The sequence below is a fragment of the Schistocerca cancellata genome, chromosome 1 (genome assembly GCF_023864275.1).
Source record: "Schistocerca cancellata isolate TAMUIC-IGC-003103 chromosome 1, iqSchCanc2.1, whole genome shotgun sequence".
Taxonomy (NCBI): domain Eukaryota; kingdom Metazoa; phylum Arthropoda; class Insecta; order Orthoptera; family Acrididae; genus Schistocerca; species Schistocerca cancellata.
The window spans coordinates 614435367-614455036 of NC_064626.1; the positions used below are offsets into that span (position 1 = coordinate 614435367).

Below are 19670 nucleotides of genomic sequence, written 5' to 3' on the forward strand. Positions count from 1 at the left end.
CAGACACACAACTGTAGGAACTGTAGTGTCAGAGAAAAGTATGTCACCTGCTATGCGAGCTACAAACACTACAGGCTCATAATGCAATGGGAACATACTTTTCTTCCCTTTTCTTGAAGTGGGAAATCCATTATATGGACGGAGGTATAAAAGGGGTTAAGGATAACACACAAACAAAATTATTGCCATGTTTGTAGCAAGAAATATTTTGTTTGGTGTCATTTAAGTCATACTGCACTTCTCAGAATCCCAATCACATAGAAAAGTTTCATTAAGAGTTATTTCAGCAAATGTTATTTCCAGCTTCGAATGAATAACAATTACTGAAAAACCACTCCATTACACTACATTTACGACTTAAGAATTTTTTTATTTGTTTTTATGCGCAGAACCTTGAGACAAACCGTACAAAGTGCCACTGTAAAAGATCGAAAACATAAAAAAAAAAAAAAAAAAAAAAAAAAAAAAATTTAACTGATCCTGCCATCTGGTATGGTGATGTACTGTCTGGATGAGGAGATACTTATTACACACATAAATAAAAATAATAAATGAAGTAATGTGCCGTGTCACTATAACATACACAAATGAAGCTTAATGCGCCCATCAAAATTCCGACCACTACAAACATTTACACAAAAGTGGCAGTGATGTCCACTTCTATAGTAGCTTCACACAATAAAAAGAACCAGTCCAAAGCTAGCACAATAGAGGCTCTGAAAATATTTGTCCAAGAAGCTTTAGAGAGTTGTATATAGACAGTTATTCCATGCTTCTACCCCTCACTGTCATCAACTACAAGCTTTCATGAATACATAATTGCCTAGAAGCAGAGGTGAAATACCTGAGATCACACTGAAAGGAAAACTGCTCTATGACACAATGCAACTCTCCAACATATTAAGAAGCCTACTGAGCTCTGGGAAATGAAGTAAGAGCCCCTATAGGATTTAAATGGTTAATACGGATTTACAACTTAGGAATATGCTTCTTAAAGGCAAACGTGTAGTTAACCATGGCCCAGAAGAAACTGATTCTTGTGAATTGGAATGCAGTGAAGCGCAGCAAGACTGACGGACAGAAAAATACATGATATTTCAGTGGTTAAGGTATCCAAAGTTAGCAGGATATGCACTGTGGAAATTGGAATAAAAGAATGGAAGAGAGAGGTAATTTTGTTACAGTTAAAAATGAGTGCTACCACAGAAAACTTCTTTTGTAAATCATAGAGATCATGCACACCTCTATCTTTCTTCCCTCAACCACGGTGCCGTGTAGCCTCTCTCGTGCTCGGTCCGCATCAGCACTATTTGCGAATGTTACAAAACCGAATCCCTGCATGCAGACAGACAAAACATGCATTAAAAACTGGCGTCGCTCAAAAAACAACGTGCAACAAAAATTAACATGTATGCATAGAGTTCTGTAGACAAATTTATAGTAATATATATATTTTTTCTGATTTTCAGAACAGAGGTGGTGGGAAAGTAGGGACTGTTATTCAGAAAATTCATAGTGCTTTTGTTTCAAGATTTGTCTTTCAGTCCACTAAATCATCATTGTGTACAATGGCACACATTCTATAGTGAACTGAAACTGAAACTGTCACAGTGCCAGAATACAAGGCTTGAGTGACTGCATGCTTAGTTTTATTGAAAGTAAAAGGAAACAAATCAGCGTGAGCAGAAGAAACCAGTCAAATGTCTGTTTCAGTCACGCTCAAATTTAGCCAATATATATAAGTAATTTTTAAAACAATTACTTTATCATGAGTGAAATGTACTTGAACTATCTTAGTACTCAATCTACCATCCCACATCATGCAAGCCAATGGTGAATAAGGTAAAAGGATTGTTTTTGCATGTCATTTCACTCCCACTCCCCTTTCTTTTTCCTCTGCCAGATGGGGAGAGGGAAGCTGGTTGGTCAAAGACAATATCTACAACCAATGAATGAGGTTACTGATGACTTATTTTGGAACTATGTAGATTTCTATAATTTCAAGATGAACACAATTCCGGAGGACTTGTGTACTACTAGCAGTCACATAACACATATTGCTAAAAGGAGTAATAAGCAGGGAAACAAAATGGATTATCTGCAAATTTCAACAGCCTCCCTCAATGTAGGTGCAAATTTTTTGCAGTAACGAGGCTACATTGTGCAGAGGCAGAAGTGTCATTTCTACTGAACACGCAGCTCATGCACAAAACATACTGCCACTCAGCACAAGATGGATTGCACGTACCAAAGGCTGTGAGGAGTTGCCAATGTTGGCAAACATCATTTGAGTGGCTGTATGGAACAGCTAGACAGGTGGAGAAAGGATGTGGAAGTAGTAATATATTATGGTTCTCCAAAGATAGAGGCCAAGCCAGTCAATCATGAGGCATGCCAATACAGGCAAACCAACCACTGCAAATATTACCAGTACTGGAAATCTTTATACAGAGAGAAAACTATTTTTAATTTCTACTGAAAAGTCACTCAGTTCAAACTTTGCTTTGATGTCTTTGTCCATTATTATGACATGATAATCAATTTAGGCCAAACAAACAAGACAGGACTATCAGCTTCACCAAGACAGACAAGTCACTTTTATGCTCTAGATACGTAACCACCATGCTTGCATATTGTTTTAGAAACACAACATTAAAACTAGCAAATTTTTGATACAAATGCATTCAATCTGCCAAAGAAAAATGCAAAACAAGTCAAGTTATCAACAGTCAATAGCTCCTGCTTAAAGTGAACTAATATGAATGCTGTTAATGCATAAAGCTGTCCCACAACCAAACACCTGCAGGTTAAAGAATACTGATGATAACTCAGGCTGAATACCTTTCATTTGTTTTATGTGTACATATATTTTCACACAGTTGAGTTACATGTAAGTGATCAATGCCTTCAGGTCAATAAAATTACCTTTCGGCAAAAAGTGGCACAGGCTTTCATACTGCTGACACAGGTGCTTTATCTACTTCTGTGAGAGCTATGTAGATACTATGATAAAAAAAAGTTTTTAAGACCCATTTATCAGTAAACTGAAATACTTTGCCCTCATTGTAATCAATAAATAAATAAATAAATAAATTACAAAGACTTTTTATGTTGCATGCGAAGGTAAGTGTACTGTTACAAAAACAAATCATCATTTATGAATTAAGAAAAAAATTGATGTCTACTGAAGAATGTCAGTATACAGGGTGAGTCACCTAACATTACCGCTGGATATATTTCGTAAACCACATCAAATACTGATGAATCGATTCCACAGACCGAACATGAGGAGAGGGGCTAGTGCAATTCTTTAATACAAACCATACAAAAATGCATGGAAGTATGTTTTTTAACACAAACCTACGTTTTTTTTAAAATGGAACCCCGTTAGTTTTGTTAGCACATCTGAACATACAAACAAATACGTAATCAGTGCCATTTGCTGCATTGTAAAATGTTAATTACATCCGGAGATATTGTAACCTAAAGTTGACGCTTGAGTACCACTCCTCCGCTATTCGATCGTGTGTATCGGAGAGCAGCGAATTGCGTAGGGATCCAAAGAGAACGGTGATGGACCTTAGGTACAGAAGAGACTGGAACAGCACATTACGTCCACATGCTAACACCTTTTTATTGCTCTTTTTCACTGACGCACATGTACATTACCATGAGGGGTGAGGTACACGTACACATGTGGTTTCCGTTTTCAATTACGGAGTGGAATAGAGTGCGTCCCGACATGTCAGGCCAATATATGTTCAATGTGGTGGCCATCATTTGCTGCACACAATTGCAATCTCTGGCGTAATGAATGTCGTACATGCCGCAGTACATCTGGTGTAATGTCGCCGCAGGCTGCCACAATACGTTGTTTCATATCCTCTGGGGTTGTAGACACATCACGGTACACATTCTCCTTTAACGTACCCCACAGATAGAAGTCCAGAGGTGTAAGATCAGGAGAACGGGCTGGCCAATTTATGCGTCCTCCATGTCCTATGAAACGCCCGTCGAACATCCTGTCAAGGGTCAGCCTAGTGTTAATTGCAGAATGTGCAGGTGCACTATCATGCTGATACCACATACGTCGATGCGTTTTCAGTAGGACATTTTCGAGCAACGTTGGCAGATCATTCTGTAGAAACGCGATGTATGTTGCAGCTGTTTGGGCCCCTGCAATAAAGTGAGGACCAATGAAGTGGTTGCCAATGATTCCGCACCATACATTTACAGCCCACGGTCGCTGTCGCTCTACCTGTCTGAGCCAGCGAGGATTGTCCACGGACCAGTAATGCATGTTCCGTAGATTCACTGCCCCGTGGTTTGTGAAACCCGCTTCATCGGTAAACAGGTAAAACTGCAACGCATTCTCTGTTAATGCCCATTGACAGAATTGCACTCGATGATTAAAGTCATCACCATGTAATTGCTGATGTAGCGACACATGAAACGGGTGAAAACGGGTGAAAGCGGTGACGATGCAGTATGCGCATGACACTACTTTGACTCAGTCCACCGGCTCTCGCAATGTCCCGTGTACTCATGTGTGGGTTCATGGCAACAGCAGCTAACACGCCAACTGCACCCGCTTCTCCTATGATGGGCCTGTTACGGACCCGTTTGCATGCTACGACCATACCTGTTGCATACAGTTGGCGGTAGATGTATGCAATGTGCGGCACATTGGATGCTCTCTGTCCGGGTACCGTTCTGCATACACCCTGCAGGCTTCAGCTGCATTTCGTCGACACTCGCCATAGATGAGTATCATCTCCGCCTTTTAAGAGTTCGAATTCACCAAGGTCACAGTTCCTACAACACTACACTATCACAGACATCTGGTAACACGGTGTGCTACAGTTGGTCTGCATGCGGAAACAAATGCAGAGTAACAATAGCAGCAAGCGCTACATGCGGACACTGCGACAGCTAGATCAAACCACAACAGTGCACTACAGCCACACTCTTAAACACGGTCGTCATCGTAAACATGCCCCTGCAGATGCTGCTCGCCAACCGTGGTCCGTTTCTGTTACAACACGCAACTGAACATCGGAGGTTTCAAGCGTCAACTTTAGGTTACACTATCTCTGGATGTAATTAACATTTTACAATGCAACAAACGGCACTGATTACGTATTTGTTTACATGTTCAGATGTGCTAACAAAACTAATGTGGTTCCATTTTAAAAAAACGTAGGTTTGTATTAAAAACCATACTTCCATGCATTTTTGTATGGTTTGTATTAAAGAATTGCAGTAGCCCCTCTCCTCACGTTCGGTCCGTGGAATCGGTTCGTCAGTAGTTGATGTGGTTTACGAAATATATCCAGTGGTAACGTTAGGTGACTCACCCTGTATAACAAATCCCATATGAAGTAAATGTGAACTGTTTATTGTGGCTAATCCTGTAAAATACTTAAATATATGTGATAAATATTATGCACCAGAGAGAAAAATTTGTCTCAATTATGCTAATTTACTGCATATTGAAAAACATTGCAGCCAAGTTACCACGTATCTTTTCTGTGTCACATCATCAGAGCTTACTAACCTAGTTGGCGTGTCCTTTCATAAAGCAAGTAAGGAGTGTTTGCATCAGTATAGATCTTTAGATCTTACAATAGCAGTCACAAAAATATTAACTGTGACAAGAGGAAGCCTACTGTTCAATGACTTTGCTCTTGGCAGAAGAAGAGAAGTTATTGTAATAGCTGCTGCCTAAGTAAGTAAGTATCAAAACGTTAACTCTCACAAATAAAAGTATAGCTTTAGGTGTTATTTCCACTTTTAAGTCACCACTGTAACAGGTAATTAGCAAGGCTTATGGAGCTTGATGTTCTGCATTATTATCTCCCATAATCAATGCCGTAGCAGTATTCAGAGTATTGCCAGTGTAAATATGCCCCGTTTTGTTGTTTCATTTTCCATTATCTGGTGAATTAAGGTTTCCCAAACCTGACCAAAACTAGTCAATCATTTTTAAAGAAATTTAAAACTTAAAAAAGTTCTTTTCATTACAGACTGCAAGTTTTCATGGCTGGTATTTGCGTTATTGGTGATTTTTGTTTTATGAGCATTAGGTGATGGTCAAAGATGTAATTCTCTGCCAACATTACATTTTGTCTGCCAATGATGGGGAAGCCTTCAGAGGCCTTAATGACTTTAAAAGTGGTTACAGCCTCAAACAAGCTCGGCAAGCTTACCTCATCATATGTAACCGTGCAATGGTTGGTTCGTGACGTCATCAGATCACTGCCCAAGATCATGGAGCCATGCCAAAAACATTTCAGATATTGTAGTGGGGAAGAGTTGGCGCTGTTCATTTTATTTAGTACCTGTGAACCACTGTACTTGGTGGACAAGCTGTACCATTTAGAAACTGCCTTCAGAAGAAATGGCTACTTCGACAAAGAGAGAAATAGGGCACTACACCCTAAAAAGGTCTGCAGCTTCTATTGAAAAAGAACTAACTAAGGAGAAAGTTTTCCTCCCATCTGTAGAAACTGTTAAGGTTGTATCAGTAAAATCCTCAGAAAACGCAGTATTGACAAGGTGTTTAAACCAAAACGAATAGTGAGCAAATATTTTAATACAGTCAAACAGCCACACTTGCCATTGCCACAGCACAAATATATTAAATCCCTTGCACTTTTAGTCAAGTCTACGTAGGAACTAAAAAGAAAAAAACATTAACACCCACCATAAGCAGGAATAAGCAATTGTTGTCTGGGGGAGTACGGATATATCAGCAATAGCATATCGAATTTGTTTCTCTGATACTATGGTTTTACCAAGATCTAATCATTACTATACTAGGATGTACAGAGGCACGACAAAAATTCAAAATCATAAAAACAACTAATGGAAAACGGGGACTAAATTCGAGAGCTTGTGGGCTTTAGACTAAATAAAACAAACAGCATCAACTCTTCTTCACTAAAAGACCCACATTATAAATTTGAACAGCTCTGTAATTGGGGTAGCACTCTTGACGACATCATGAAATGGCTTTGCATGGCTATGCATTAACAGTTAAGACTTGTTGAGCTTGTTAGGACAAACTGCTTTCTAAGTTATTAAAGCATCTACAGGTACCTCGAGCATTGGAAGACGATTCGTTAGGCAGAGAATTATGCACTGGACCATACCTAATGTTCATAAAGCAGAAATCACCAACAATGATCTACATTCATTGTATTGGAAATGTGGTCACCACACAATGTCTACGGAAGATGGGACACTTCAGATGCCATCAAAAACAACAGACAGGATTAATATTTCAATGCAGACACTGTTGTTCTACTGTTCCGTTCCCATTATGTGCTCTATTCAGCAAGTGTTTCATTCTAATAGTTAAGAGGAAAGCTATCATTACTCATACACTACTGGAAATGGAAAAAAGAACACATTGACACCGGTGTGTCAGACCCACCATACTTGCTCCGGACACTGCGAGAGGGCTGTACAAGCAATGATCACACGCACGGCACAGCGGACACACCAGGAACCGCGGTGTTGGCCGTCGAATGGCGCTAGCTGCGCAGCATTTGTGCACCGCCGCCGTCAGTGTCAGCCAGTTTGCCGTGGCATACGGAGCTCCATCGCAGTCTTTAACACTGGTAGCATGCCGCGACAGCGTGGACGTGAACCGTATGTGCAGTTGACGGACTTTGAGCGAGGGGGTATAGTGGGCATGCGGGAGGCCGGGTGGACGTACCGCCAAATTGCTCAACACGTGGGGCGTGAGGTCTCCACAGTACATCGATGTTGTCGCCAGTGGTCGGCGGAAGGTGCACGTGCCCGTCGACCTGGGATCGGACCGCAGCGACGCACGGATGCACGCCAAGACCGTAGGATCCTACGCAGTGCCGTAGGGGACCGCACCGCCACTTCCCAGCAAATTAGGGACACTGTTGCTCCCGGGGTATCGGCGAGGACCATTCGCAACCGTCTCCATGAAGCTGGGCTACGGTCCCGCACACCGTTAGGCCGTCTTCCGCTCACGCCCCAACATCGTGCAGCCCGCCTCCAGTGGTGTCGCGACAGGCGTGAATGGAGGGACGAATGGAGACGTGTCGTCTTCAGCGATGAGAGTCGCTTCTGCCTTGGTGCCAATGATGGTCGTATGCGTGTTTGGCGCCGTGCAGGTGAGCGCCACAATCAGGACTGCATACGACCGAGGCACACAGGGCCAACACCCGGCATCATGGTGTGGGGAGCGATCTCCTACACTGGCCGTACACCACTGGTGATCGTCGAGGGGACACTGAATAGTGCACGGTACATCCAAACCGTCATCGAACCCATCGTTCTACCATTCCTAGACCGGCAAGGGAACTTGCTGTTCTAACAGGACAATGCACGTCCGCATGTATCCCGTGCCACCCAACGTGCTCTAGAAGGTGTAAGTCAACTACCCTGGCCAGCAAGATCTCCGGATCTGTCCGCCATTGAGCATGTTTGGGACTGGATGAAGCGTCGTCTCACGCGGTCTGCACGTCCAGCACGAACGCTGGTCCAACTGAGGCGCCAGGTGGAAATGGCATGGCAAGCCGTTCCACAGGACTACATCCAGCATCTCTACGATCGTCTCCATGGGAGAATAGCAGCCTGCATTGCTGCGAAAGGTGGATATACACTGTACTAGTGCCGACATTGTGCATGCTCTGTTGCCTGTGTCTATGTGCCTGTGGTTCTGTCAGTGTGATCATGTGATGTATCTGACCCCAGGAATGTGTCAATAAAGTTTCCCCTTCCTGGGACAATGAATTCACGGTGTTCTTATTTCAATTTCCAGGAGTGTATTAAGCTATTACACTAACAATCACGAACAACTCTGAATGAGGCACTGATAAGCCTTTGGCTTCACTATTACCTATTCTCTCATCAGAACTATTTTTTTTCTACACTTTGGAGAGTCTTTACGTTTCGTGAATCTAACATTTTACACATCACAGAGTCTGAGATTTCCACACTTGAGAGAACTACATTGTAATTAAACTAAGACAAGATCTGGCAAATGAATGTACATCATCGTCAATTAATATTAAGTTTATCACATAGGACTAGGTTTCACATTTTAGTAACTGACTGTCTCAAAAGCTGTAAACAAACCAGTCCATTACAGTCATGTGTATTGTGTCTTATATAACTTCTAGCAAGAAGATAAAACGAATGTTTATCACTTCCCTAGAACAGCCATTTATTTATTTTTTTTGTTTTTGTTTTATATATACTTCAGTTTTCTACACAAAATCAAAAACATATACGTGATTACTGAAAATAGCCTACTGGTTGATTTGTAAGACATTTTAGAATGATTACTGTGACACTTATTTGCCTCATGTATCACTATGCACATGTGTATCTACAAAAATATTCTGAAGTCTCACGATATTGTTTCCAGCAGTCAAAGACAAGTGTGAATGATAAAATTGTTGCTTTGAGTGAAGTTCTGTTGCTAAATTATCAAGACAACATGTAAAACTACGTGATATATTTTGTCATTATCCTCTACACTGAGACAGTTGTCAATCAACTAAAACAGGATAAATTTAGTGTGAAGAAGCTAACTGATCTAAGGTATGTAAGTGTGTGTGTGTGTGTGTGTGTGTGTGTGTGTGTGTGTGTGTGTGGGGGGGGGGGGGGGGGGGGGAGGATCAGCAAGATTTTTAAACAAGTCCTTTGTTTATTCTTCTGTTCCCTATTGAGAATGGTAAGAACTTTCAGCTACCGTAACAATTATTTGGTAACCACATCAGACAGACTTTTTATCATTTTTCAGCGTCAGAGATGATGTATATGTTGAGCCACCAATTGTGATGCAAGTCCAATCCCTACATACATTGTTAATCACTTAGAATGTCATTACAGAACTCCTTGTTTTCTTCACTTAAAAATTCAAGCAGCCACAAAGTTCCTTTCTCTTTCATCGCTCACTCCTTCCCTCACTTCAAAGTGTCAGAAGAATGCATGGATGACTACTCTGCTGAACTTGATTCCTCATTAAACCCCTTCGATGACTGAAGTAACTAAAGCTTTCCTTACAATAAAAGATTCTTAGATCCTTTTCAATGATCAACAGGCATGAATCCAGGCCAACAGCAGACCTCCAGGTGTCTATGTATTTTCTTAAATAAATTAAGCTTTGTATTGCTAGGTCTAAAGCCTCTACAGTTGAGGTGGCCTAACATCAGTGATGACGTCCCTCAGTCTTCCACATTTGGAAGTTTAGAGTGTTTCAAACTGTTGTCAATCAGAGCAAAAACCTGATAAAAGGCAGAGAAATTGCACCTAGATGAAAGAAACTTGTGTTCTATGGTGTCACAGATACCATTTGTGACAATATAAGGATATAAAAACAATATCATCCTGCTTTTCAGTTGACCTGCATATTTGTTACTCCACACAGAAACTTAACATTTTTAAGCGGGGATGAGTGGGATATTAAAGACTCCTAAAGTGCAGGAAGCCATCTGGCTTTGCCATCAGCTTATTGTTGGTTTTTTGAGAAGTGCAAGACTTCTCACGAACTATTAACTCCTGTCCCAGCTTCCTTTTCCATTTCTCCTCCTCATTTCAATATGAATGGGAAGCAATCCCACAAAACAACAAATGTAAGTGCAATAAGAATTTGATAGGGCAGCAAACTGCATTACAGTGAGGGAGAGATTTCATACACAAGCTGGCAGTGATCTGCAGCATTTAGATCTCTCTGGTGCACAATTACCTCTGTATGTACCAGTGGCACCGTTTTTGATATCACAAAGAACCAAAATGAACACAGGTATCTGCATAAATCATATGGCTCCGCATTTATGCCAATAGTATACATTTCAATGGAAAAAAAGGTTAACTGCTCAATTCTGCCACTTTGAACAATTAGCTGTTCCACTCTACAAACAGTTTCTCTATTTCTTTAATATTAAATGGTAACATAATACCAAGTAAGAAAAACTTCAGACAGTTCCTTTTACATGTCTAGAAAGTTTTAATTTTCCTGTCACAGATATTTTTGTTTCATGTTGTCTTACAAAATCAAAGACTAGTCAGTATACACCCCATAAGTAAATAAACAGTACCAGAATTAACCCATGTGGCACAAATCTTAACTACATCTTTTCCATATATAGAACTAACAACAGAGGAAACTAAAACCAGCAAGAATAGTACACTGACTGATAAATGAGTTATTTATAATTCACTAGAAAATAAGCAGTTTGATAATGGCAAAGTTAGCTTTCCTCCACTAAGGAAAGAATCAAGTTTTGTGTAAATGACTATTAATATGTCTAAAGCTAAAGCTGTGATAAAAGCTGCAAGATTCACAGATGCTGAGAAATTATTTTTATATACAAAAGAGTAATGTGCCTAATATGAGGCATTCAAAACATACAGAGCAGTATTACTGATAAAATTTCTCTTTATCATCACATATCACAAAAAAACCTGAGAGCACATTTAGTATCTTACTTCAGGCTCAGGCCATTACTTTTCAACCATGCATTTGCATTTTTTTCCCCCAGATCCCAACAAAAAAATGCAGTTCTTTCACAAACTGTACATGTCAAAGTGATGGTTTTCTTGCATGCTTTGATACATCATCTCTTGCTACATGTATTTCAGTGCAGCGTTCACAAAAAGGATACCCCAATTCCGTACAAACGCAATAAAAAAAACTATATTAGTAGAAGTGGTGATAGTGAAGTGTGTGACAATAATAATAATAATAATAATAATAATAATAATAATGGTTATGATGATGATAATGAAGACAATGAAAAAATGACTGCATCACAAGACTTTCCATTAGACAGTAGCTGCAAACATAGCTTTGTGAAAATAACTAAACATTCACTGCAATCTAAATTAACTGTTTCCTATGGTGCCAACAGTAAAAAGAAATGCCTTGTCACAAAGGAAGTGCCAACAAGAAGCAGTAACAAAGAAAAGTAGGGTGTCAGAATAATATTCTATTACATAAAACTTTGAGATACTATCAATGTGTACCTGTTCTTTTATAACTAATGTATGCTACATTCAAACCACACATTATTATATCTATGTTCCGTTTTAAGTACTCTGGTAAACATACAGCCCTGTTACTTCAGAGATAACATTACAAAATATTATTTCATAAAAATCAATGGTAGCTACCACACTATTAAGAAGTCCTACAGGCACACAACATTTGCCTGTCGGGCAGTATGTTATGCAGAAAAAGCGTTCATACTTTTAATATTTTTGCTACAAATCAAGAACGAAGTGTTGCATGAAGTACAAAATTATATAATATCAAGAGCTGCAACTGGAGCTAACAATACTAAAGATACGCAAGAACGTTCACAGTAGCGTTAACAACAGTTGCACGGATAAAGTTATGATTTGTACACAGAAAAGAGGAATACATCAAAAACAAACTTTTACTATGATACTTACAGGATATGGAATCGCATGAGTTTGGCAGAGCAGGCTCTTAAATTTACATCACAACTGCAGAAATTATGTATAACTTTCAGTGGATTATAGCACATCAGATACATGTGCTAGTAAGTTCTTTTTTTTATTTTTTATATTTCTGTTGTACACAAAGCCCTATGATTACAACACAACAGTTGCCTTTTGCTATAAACCAACTGACCATATTACTTTATGAATGATTTCTGAAAGCATTCCACATTGGCAGATGGGATGATACATGGAGCAAGACTAATAAAATATACCATAAAAACCATCCTCGGCCAGTTATGATTGAGAAGAATGAAGAAAAATTTTGCTTCATGGCCATGTAATATCAAACAAACAGTTACATTCAGTTACAAATATTCAACGATTTTGTGGTACATTTCATTTATTTGCTCCAGAGTCACTGCTCTTCCACATTTTGGTACAAAAAACTGTCTGAACAGTAATTAAAGTTATATAATTGTAAAACATTATTAATGAACACGCAATGGCAGACACAAAGAAGTATGATCAAGAACTCGGTACATAGCTGGCAAAGGAATATTCTACTATTTTTAGACTTTGTGACCAAAATTTTTCATTTAATTATAGATAAGTCTCTCTTCACCATCAAATGACTAATAAATCTATGCATTTCAAATTTATTTTCTCAAGAAATTACTGAATATAATAATTACTCTGCTTTTAACTTTGCCAGCAATCTCATAGACATTCACAGACATAACTTACAAATGATTGTTCCAATGTCAATTAAATAGGGAAACAATGACACACTGCTTTTACCTACTTGTGCAATAGTTCTGTGACAGTGTACAACATGCACTACAATGGAGATGACAATCATTGAAATATTGGAGGGAAAACCAGAAAAAAAACTTATATGAAAAGCTAGATACAACATTTGAAAGTTATGCCATGTTTTAGGTAAAATTATGTCCATTCTTTACAACAGTGCATTCCTCAAAATTAATAGAGCTCTTTTCAAGATGACTCAGAATATGAGAGTTAGAGAGAGAGAGAGAGAGAGAGAGAGAGAGAGAGAGAGAGAGAGAGAGAGAGAGAGATAAATATGAATGAAAAGATAGTTCTTACCTTAGATCCCCTCTCATTAAATATTATCTCTACATCAAGAATGGGACCAAATTGCTGCAACAAACATGAAGATACATACTAAATGAAAATGTTTTTTATTAGTACACAGTAAGTTGATAATTTTTTTTTCTTTCATTCTGTAACACATATCAGATACATGTGTCACTACATTACAGTCTCTCAGGACTTGGCAAAAATTATAAACAAGCTGTACCACAGTAAATCTAAAGTACTAAAAGACAATTTTTTTCACTAGATGTATATAAAAATTACCTGAAGCTATTACATATACTAGGAAGTCTGGAATTACAAAGGTTCTGAATAGGGTGCAATAATAGAGCCCCCACCCACTCCAAAAATAAAAGAGAGAGAGACAACTTCAGAGCTTTGGGTAATTCCTGCCAATTTCATAGCAGTATATGATCTAAATCGCACACGTTCTTCCTGTTTACTTTTTCTCCTGCTACTGGTCTGTAGTTTAGGAATTTCACTGTACTGGTGTTGGTATTCTTATCTATTTTGGCACTTTTAAGATACTGAATTTTCTTCCCCTTCCATAACATTTTTCTTTGCTGCACCTTTTTCCAGACGCTTTGGACTTTGTGCTGGGCAAGAGGTTGATAAGCTCAAGCTAGATAGGGGACCAATGCCGTAGATTACTCTTTATAAAATCAAACTGGGATTTCATCCAGACCTGATGATTTATATGCTTTCAGTTGTTTCTCTACACCAGGGATGCCTATTACTATGTTTTCCATACGGGAGACAGTCTGACGGTCAAATTACTATATGTTTGTATGATTCTCCTCTGTGAACGATTTTTTGAACATGAAATTCAAAACTTCGACTTTCATTTTGCTACCATCTGCTGCTACACCCGACTGGTCCACAAGGCACTGAATGGGAGCCTTAAATCTGCTGAACGATTTTACGTAAGACCAGAATTTCCTCGGGTTCTCTGCCAGATCTTTTGCTAAGGTGTGACAATCATGGTTGTTGTATGCTTTGTGAATAGATCTTTTCACAGATGCTTGAATCTCTGCTAACCTTCACTTGCCACCATCATCATTTGTGCATAGCCTTTTGAACTGAGTATGCAACAGCCTCTGCTTCCTCAGCATCCTCCAAATCCCATTACTAAGCCATGGTGGGTCTTTTCCATCCTTTACCCACTTACTAGCCACATAACTCTCCATATCACGATTTACAATCTGCTTAAACTTTGCCCGTAATTCCTCTATATCCATCTTACAGGAACTAAGTGATGCCAATTCACTGTTAAGTGAAATGCTAGTAGCTGCTTATCTGCTCTATCTAACAGAAACACTCTCCTAGCCTTCTTGACTTATTTATTAACTTTTGTAATCATAGTTGCTATAATGACATCATGATCACTAATCCTAGGTGCTATACTGACATTGTCAATAACGTGCAGCCTATTTATTGCTACAAGATCTAAGATATTTCCACTGTGTGTAAGCTGTCGAGTTAGCTGCTGAAGACAGTTTTTAGAATGTGTGTTGAAAAGTATTTTGCACAACTGTCTGTCTGTCTGTCTGTCTGTCTGTCACATCTCTCTGACCTTGCAACACTACACTAAACTGTATGATGCTTTCAAATACCTTCTTCAAACTTTCAAAGTGACCCTCACATGAACTCACATCATTCTCCTTGCTCTGAGCTCTTCTCTCATTCAACAAACTTACATAGTTTACTGGAATAAAGCTATATTTTGTACTTCATTATGACACTGACCATAGTTCAAAGTTCAACAATTAAGACAAGATGTATCACAGGTAGATAAAAAAATCTTTTTCTACCTGCCAGTAACCCCCAAGATTCTCGAAAACTAAGTTTTTTGACGTTTACTTCTAAGGAAATAAATACCACAAAAATGTAACATTTTTTATCCCACGATGTTAATTTTTTCATTTAGCTATACAAGTGGTGGACGTACAATTGTAACGGTTGTGAAATACTTGTAAGCCAGTTCAAGGGATGAAAATACAAGATGTTCAATTGTTATAAATTATATGGTTATATTCCATACATGTAAAATTTGTTTCCATAGAAGTCTTCCGTGAATGGATGATGCTACAATTTGTTGATCTTATCCTCTGGCTTTATTTCAAAATTCAGTTGAAAAATGCAACGTCGCTGATTGGTAACTCACCCCAAACATCGCTCTTAGATCTGGGTCCCTGAAACGGAAGGGTATGTTTGAGACATGTAGTCGCTTTGGTTGGTTTTTCCCAGCTTCTCCACCTGGAAGTGCAACTGTGGTCACAGGTACAGTTGCTGCGGGTGCTGCCTGAGGTGCTGGAGCTGGTGCAGGAGTTTCTGCTTCCGGTTCCGTTTGCTGTAACAAAGAAACAGTGAAATAAGAAGAGATTCTACATAGCAGCAGATGAGTGTGTTGGGGTGGGAGGGGGGGGGGGGTGTCTGCAATGAAACATTAGCTTAAAAATGAGGAAACATACTACTGAAACAACATTGACTTTATTCATCGAAAGTATCATTTTTTGTTGGGTCATTTTATTTTACTCTTTGAGCAGTGTGGGCAAAAATTTTAAAGTATCTGCCATATTGCTCATAACTGTCGTCACCTGCTGTCAAATGCAGGTAAATTTATTTCTTAACAAACCGCTTGTGTTTCTAATGGTTCAACCGCATGTCTCTGGCAAATAACAAAATTCTCTACAACATTCTCTATTCATTCTCAAGTAGTATATGGTCTATGAAGTTGAGAATACCCAGGTCGTTACCATTGGTGACCTTTTCTACATGTAGTGACAAGTTCAATCCTTTCATTGCCTTGTACCACTATTAGTCCTGCTAAATTTAAAGAGTAAGTGTTAGATATACCAGCTCATTTCTGCTAGTAACTTTACTAATCACATTGTCTCAGAAGCTTTATTAATTTTTCTGACAACATGTGTAAGCTGTTCCTTGTTGAAGTCCTGCATATTCTTTATAGTTTTGGTGTAGAACCAGTTTCACACAACTGCCTCTCTCTTTTGCATAAATAAATGAATATGTCCAAGAGGGTGGAAAAGGATTCAAATATTCTTCCAACCATTTGTATTCCTTCTTCTGTTGTTTTTCATAAATAACTTCTTGTCAATGTCATCTGAACATTGAGAGATCATTTATCCTTAAACCACACATGCCACACCCACCCCCTTCCCCTAACTTAACTAGTGTTCTGCCCAAGAAACAATATCAATGTAGATGACAGAATCCCACAACTACATTTCCTTTTACCATTCCTGTTCAAGTGTAAATTCAAATGTGTCAGCAACAGACTAACTAAGCCTTTTGCACCTGATTTGTTAGTCAAACTGAAAATGGTTACGTAATGGCAATTGCTAGTGGAAGAGATGTAGCAAATGAGTGGTTCTGTGGAGGATAGAGAATGTGTGTCTTACATAAAGTGAAATTTTTAATAAATGCTAACCAGATTCAAAATACATTATTATACTAGTTCCTCGAGGTCACATCTTAGAATCTTTGTTGTTCTTGGTACACATCAATGGTTTTCAGGCAAGATGAGGCAAGAGGATAAAAACCAAATGAAACACAAAGGGATATTTAGTAACTGATCAGTAAGCAATATACTAATGCTGAACATGAAGAAAACGAACAGTTTGAAAGTTAACAATAAAACTGCCATATTGAATGTATACAATGACTGCACAAATGGTGTAACCAGCATAGCTGAAGTGGAGCGAATACACAAAGCTGCAAAGAGAATGCAGGATGTTAACCCTTACAGTCTTGTCATGAGTGCATAGTTTCGGGTGATTTGTAATTGGATGTTTTTCCTATGTGTACTGAATCTTTAGTTATGGTATAGTTTATGGCCACAATATTCGAGATACAGGAAGGACCCACAAAAACAACTAAATGCAAAAAATGAATTAAATATAAAACTGTGTTTGAGGAGTTGGGTATTCTAACTGCACCACCTGAGTACATATATCCCTCTGTTATGACATCAAGAAAAACATAAATAAATATCACACTAAAAGCTCTATTCATAGTCATGGAAAAAGATCCACACATAATCTAATAATAAAAATTAATCAACAAACTCAAAATAGTATTTTCTACCTATGAATCAATTATACAAAATTCAAAAGGAAACCTTGTACCAATATTTTTGCCGAGCTAGCGGAATAGTACCGACCGCAAGGTCCAAATGAGATAAATTTGTCGTGGAGGCAGACACAAATGTGGGGACCCCAGTGTTGAGGCAAACTAGATCCGCTTGGTGGAAGACGTCTAGCAATAGGGAGCCACGTGGACAAGGATGTGGAGATCCCCAAAGCGGGTGGTGGGCATTGAAGTCCCCAACCAGCAAATAGGGGGGTGGAAGCTGACCAAGAAGATGAAGGAGATCAGCTCGTGCCATTGGTGTGGACGATGGAATGTATACAGTACAAAGAGTGAACGTGTATCCAGAGAGGGAAAGGTGGACGGCGACAGCTTGGAAGGAACTGTTTAAGGGGATTGGGTGATAATGGAGAGTATCATGGAGAAGAATCATGAGTCCTCCATGGGCGGGAGTGCCTTCAACAGAGGGGAGGTCATATCGGACGGACTGAAAATGAGGGAGAACAAAGCGGTCATGGGGACGCAGCTTTGTTTCCTGAAGACAGAAGATGACCGGCGAGTAGGATCGTAAGAGGATCGACAACTCATCCCGATTGGCTCGAATGCCGCGGATATTCCAGTGGATAATGGACATAGGGTGAACAGAAAATGAAGGAATGTGACCAAGGGTGCTGTCAACTCAACGACTGCTCAAGAGCTTGCGACCGACAGCATGGAGTGGCATTCAGCCGAAGGCAGAAGATCCTGATCCATAGGTTGGTCAGGAGCAGCTCCAGCCACCAGCGATCGGCCGGTTGACCGGCCACCAGCAGTGCGCCTCGGCGACACAGAAGACGGCCGAGGGCGATTTCCGCCAGGTGGTGCTGTAGATGGGACACGCCTTGGCGGAGAAGGAGAGGAACTGGGTTTCTTTGTAGCCTTCTTAGAAGTATGATGTTTAGATGAAGGAGGAACCGATGGTTGTGAAGTTGCGGTACGTAAAAACTCTTCACGAGTATGCTCTTTTTTCGAAGACTTGGTGTCTGACTTTTGGGCTCGAGATTTAGCAGAACCCGACGAAGGGTGAACCATAGAGTGGGCAGGCGAAAGTGGTGAGGTTGAACGGGCGATCTTTGCGCTGGCCGATCTGACGACCGTGGCACTAAAGGTGAGGTCGCAAGTTTGCGTGGCCGCCTCCTTTGTTGGCCGAGGAGAAGCAAGGACAGTGCTGTATTTTCCTGTCTGAGGCACGGTGGGCTGTCGACTGGCGAATAATTTTCGAGCAGCAAAGGTCGACACCTTTTCCTTCACTCTTATTTCCTGGACGAGCTTTTCGTCCTTAAAAACGGGGCAATCTCGAGAGGAAGCAGCGTGGTCACCCATACAGTTGATGCAGCGAGGGGATGGAGGTGGACAAGCACCCTCGTGGGCATCCTTGCCACACGTAACACATTTGGCCGGATTGGAACAGGACTGGCTGGTGTGATTGAATCGCTGACATCGATAGCAACGCGTAGGGTTTGGGACGTAAGGGCGAACGGAAATTATCTCATAGCCCGCTTTGATTTTCGATGGGAGTTGAACTTTGTCAAACGTCAAGAAGACAGTGCGGGTTGGAATGATGTTCGTGTCAACCCTTTTCATAACTCTATGAACAGCCGTTACGCCCTGGTCAGACAGGTAGTGCTGAATTTCTTCGTCAGACAATCCATCGAGGGATCGTGAATAAACGACTCCACGCGAGGAATTTAAGGTACGGTGTGGTTCCACCCGGACAGGGAAGGTGTGGAGCAGAGAAGTACGCAACAATTTTTGTGCCTGGAGGGCACTGTTAGTTTCTAACAACAGGGTGCCATTCCGTAATCGGGAACAAGACTTTACAGGACCTGCAATTGCGTCGACACCTTTCTGAATAATGAAAGGGTTGACTGTGGAGAAGTCGTGACCTTCGTCAGACCGAGAAACAACAAGGAACTGTGGCAACGATGGAAGAACTGTCTGTGGCTGAGACT

The 19670-nt window shown here is 40.0% G+C and overlaps 1 protein-coding gene across 15 annotated transcripts in view; it reads right to left on the minus strand.

Annotated features, from left to right (window-relative positions):
- The window catches only part of LOC126182918 (RNA binding protein fox-1 homolog 3-like), a 402959-nt gene that overhangs the window by 77133 nt on the left and 306156 nt on the right, over positions 1-19670 (minus strand). For 11 of the 15 annotated variants that reach the window (XM_049924900.1, XM_049924896.1, XM_049924893.1 and 8 more), the window contains 3 exons: positions 15737-15922; positions 13564-13617; positions 1243-1335 (listed from right to left, as the gene is read on the minus strand). In XM_049924900.1, coding sequence (XP_049780857.1) covers positions 1243-1335; positions 13564-13617; positions 15737-15922 — 333 coding nt within the window. The remainder of the gene's footprint in view (positions 1-1242; positions 1336-13563; positions 13618-15736; positions 15923-19670) is intronic. The other 4 variants (XM_049924903.1, XM_049924902.1, XM_049924904.1 and 1 more) reach the window with 1 other exon arrangement.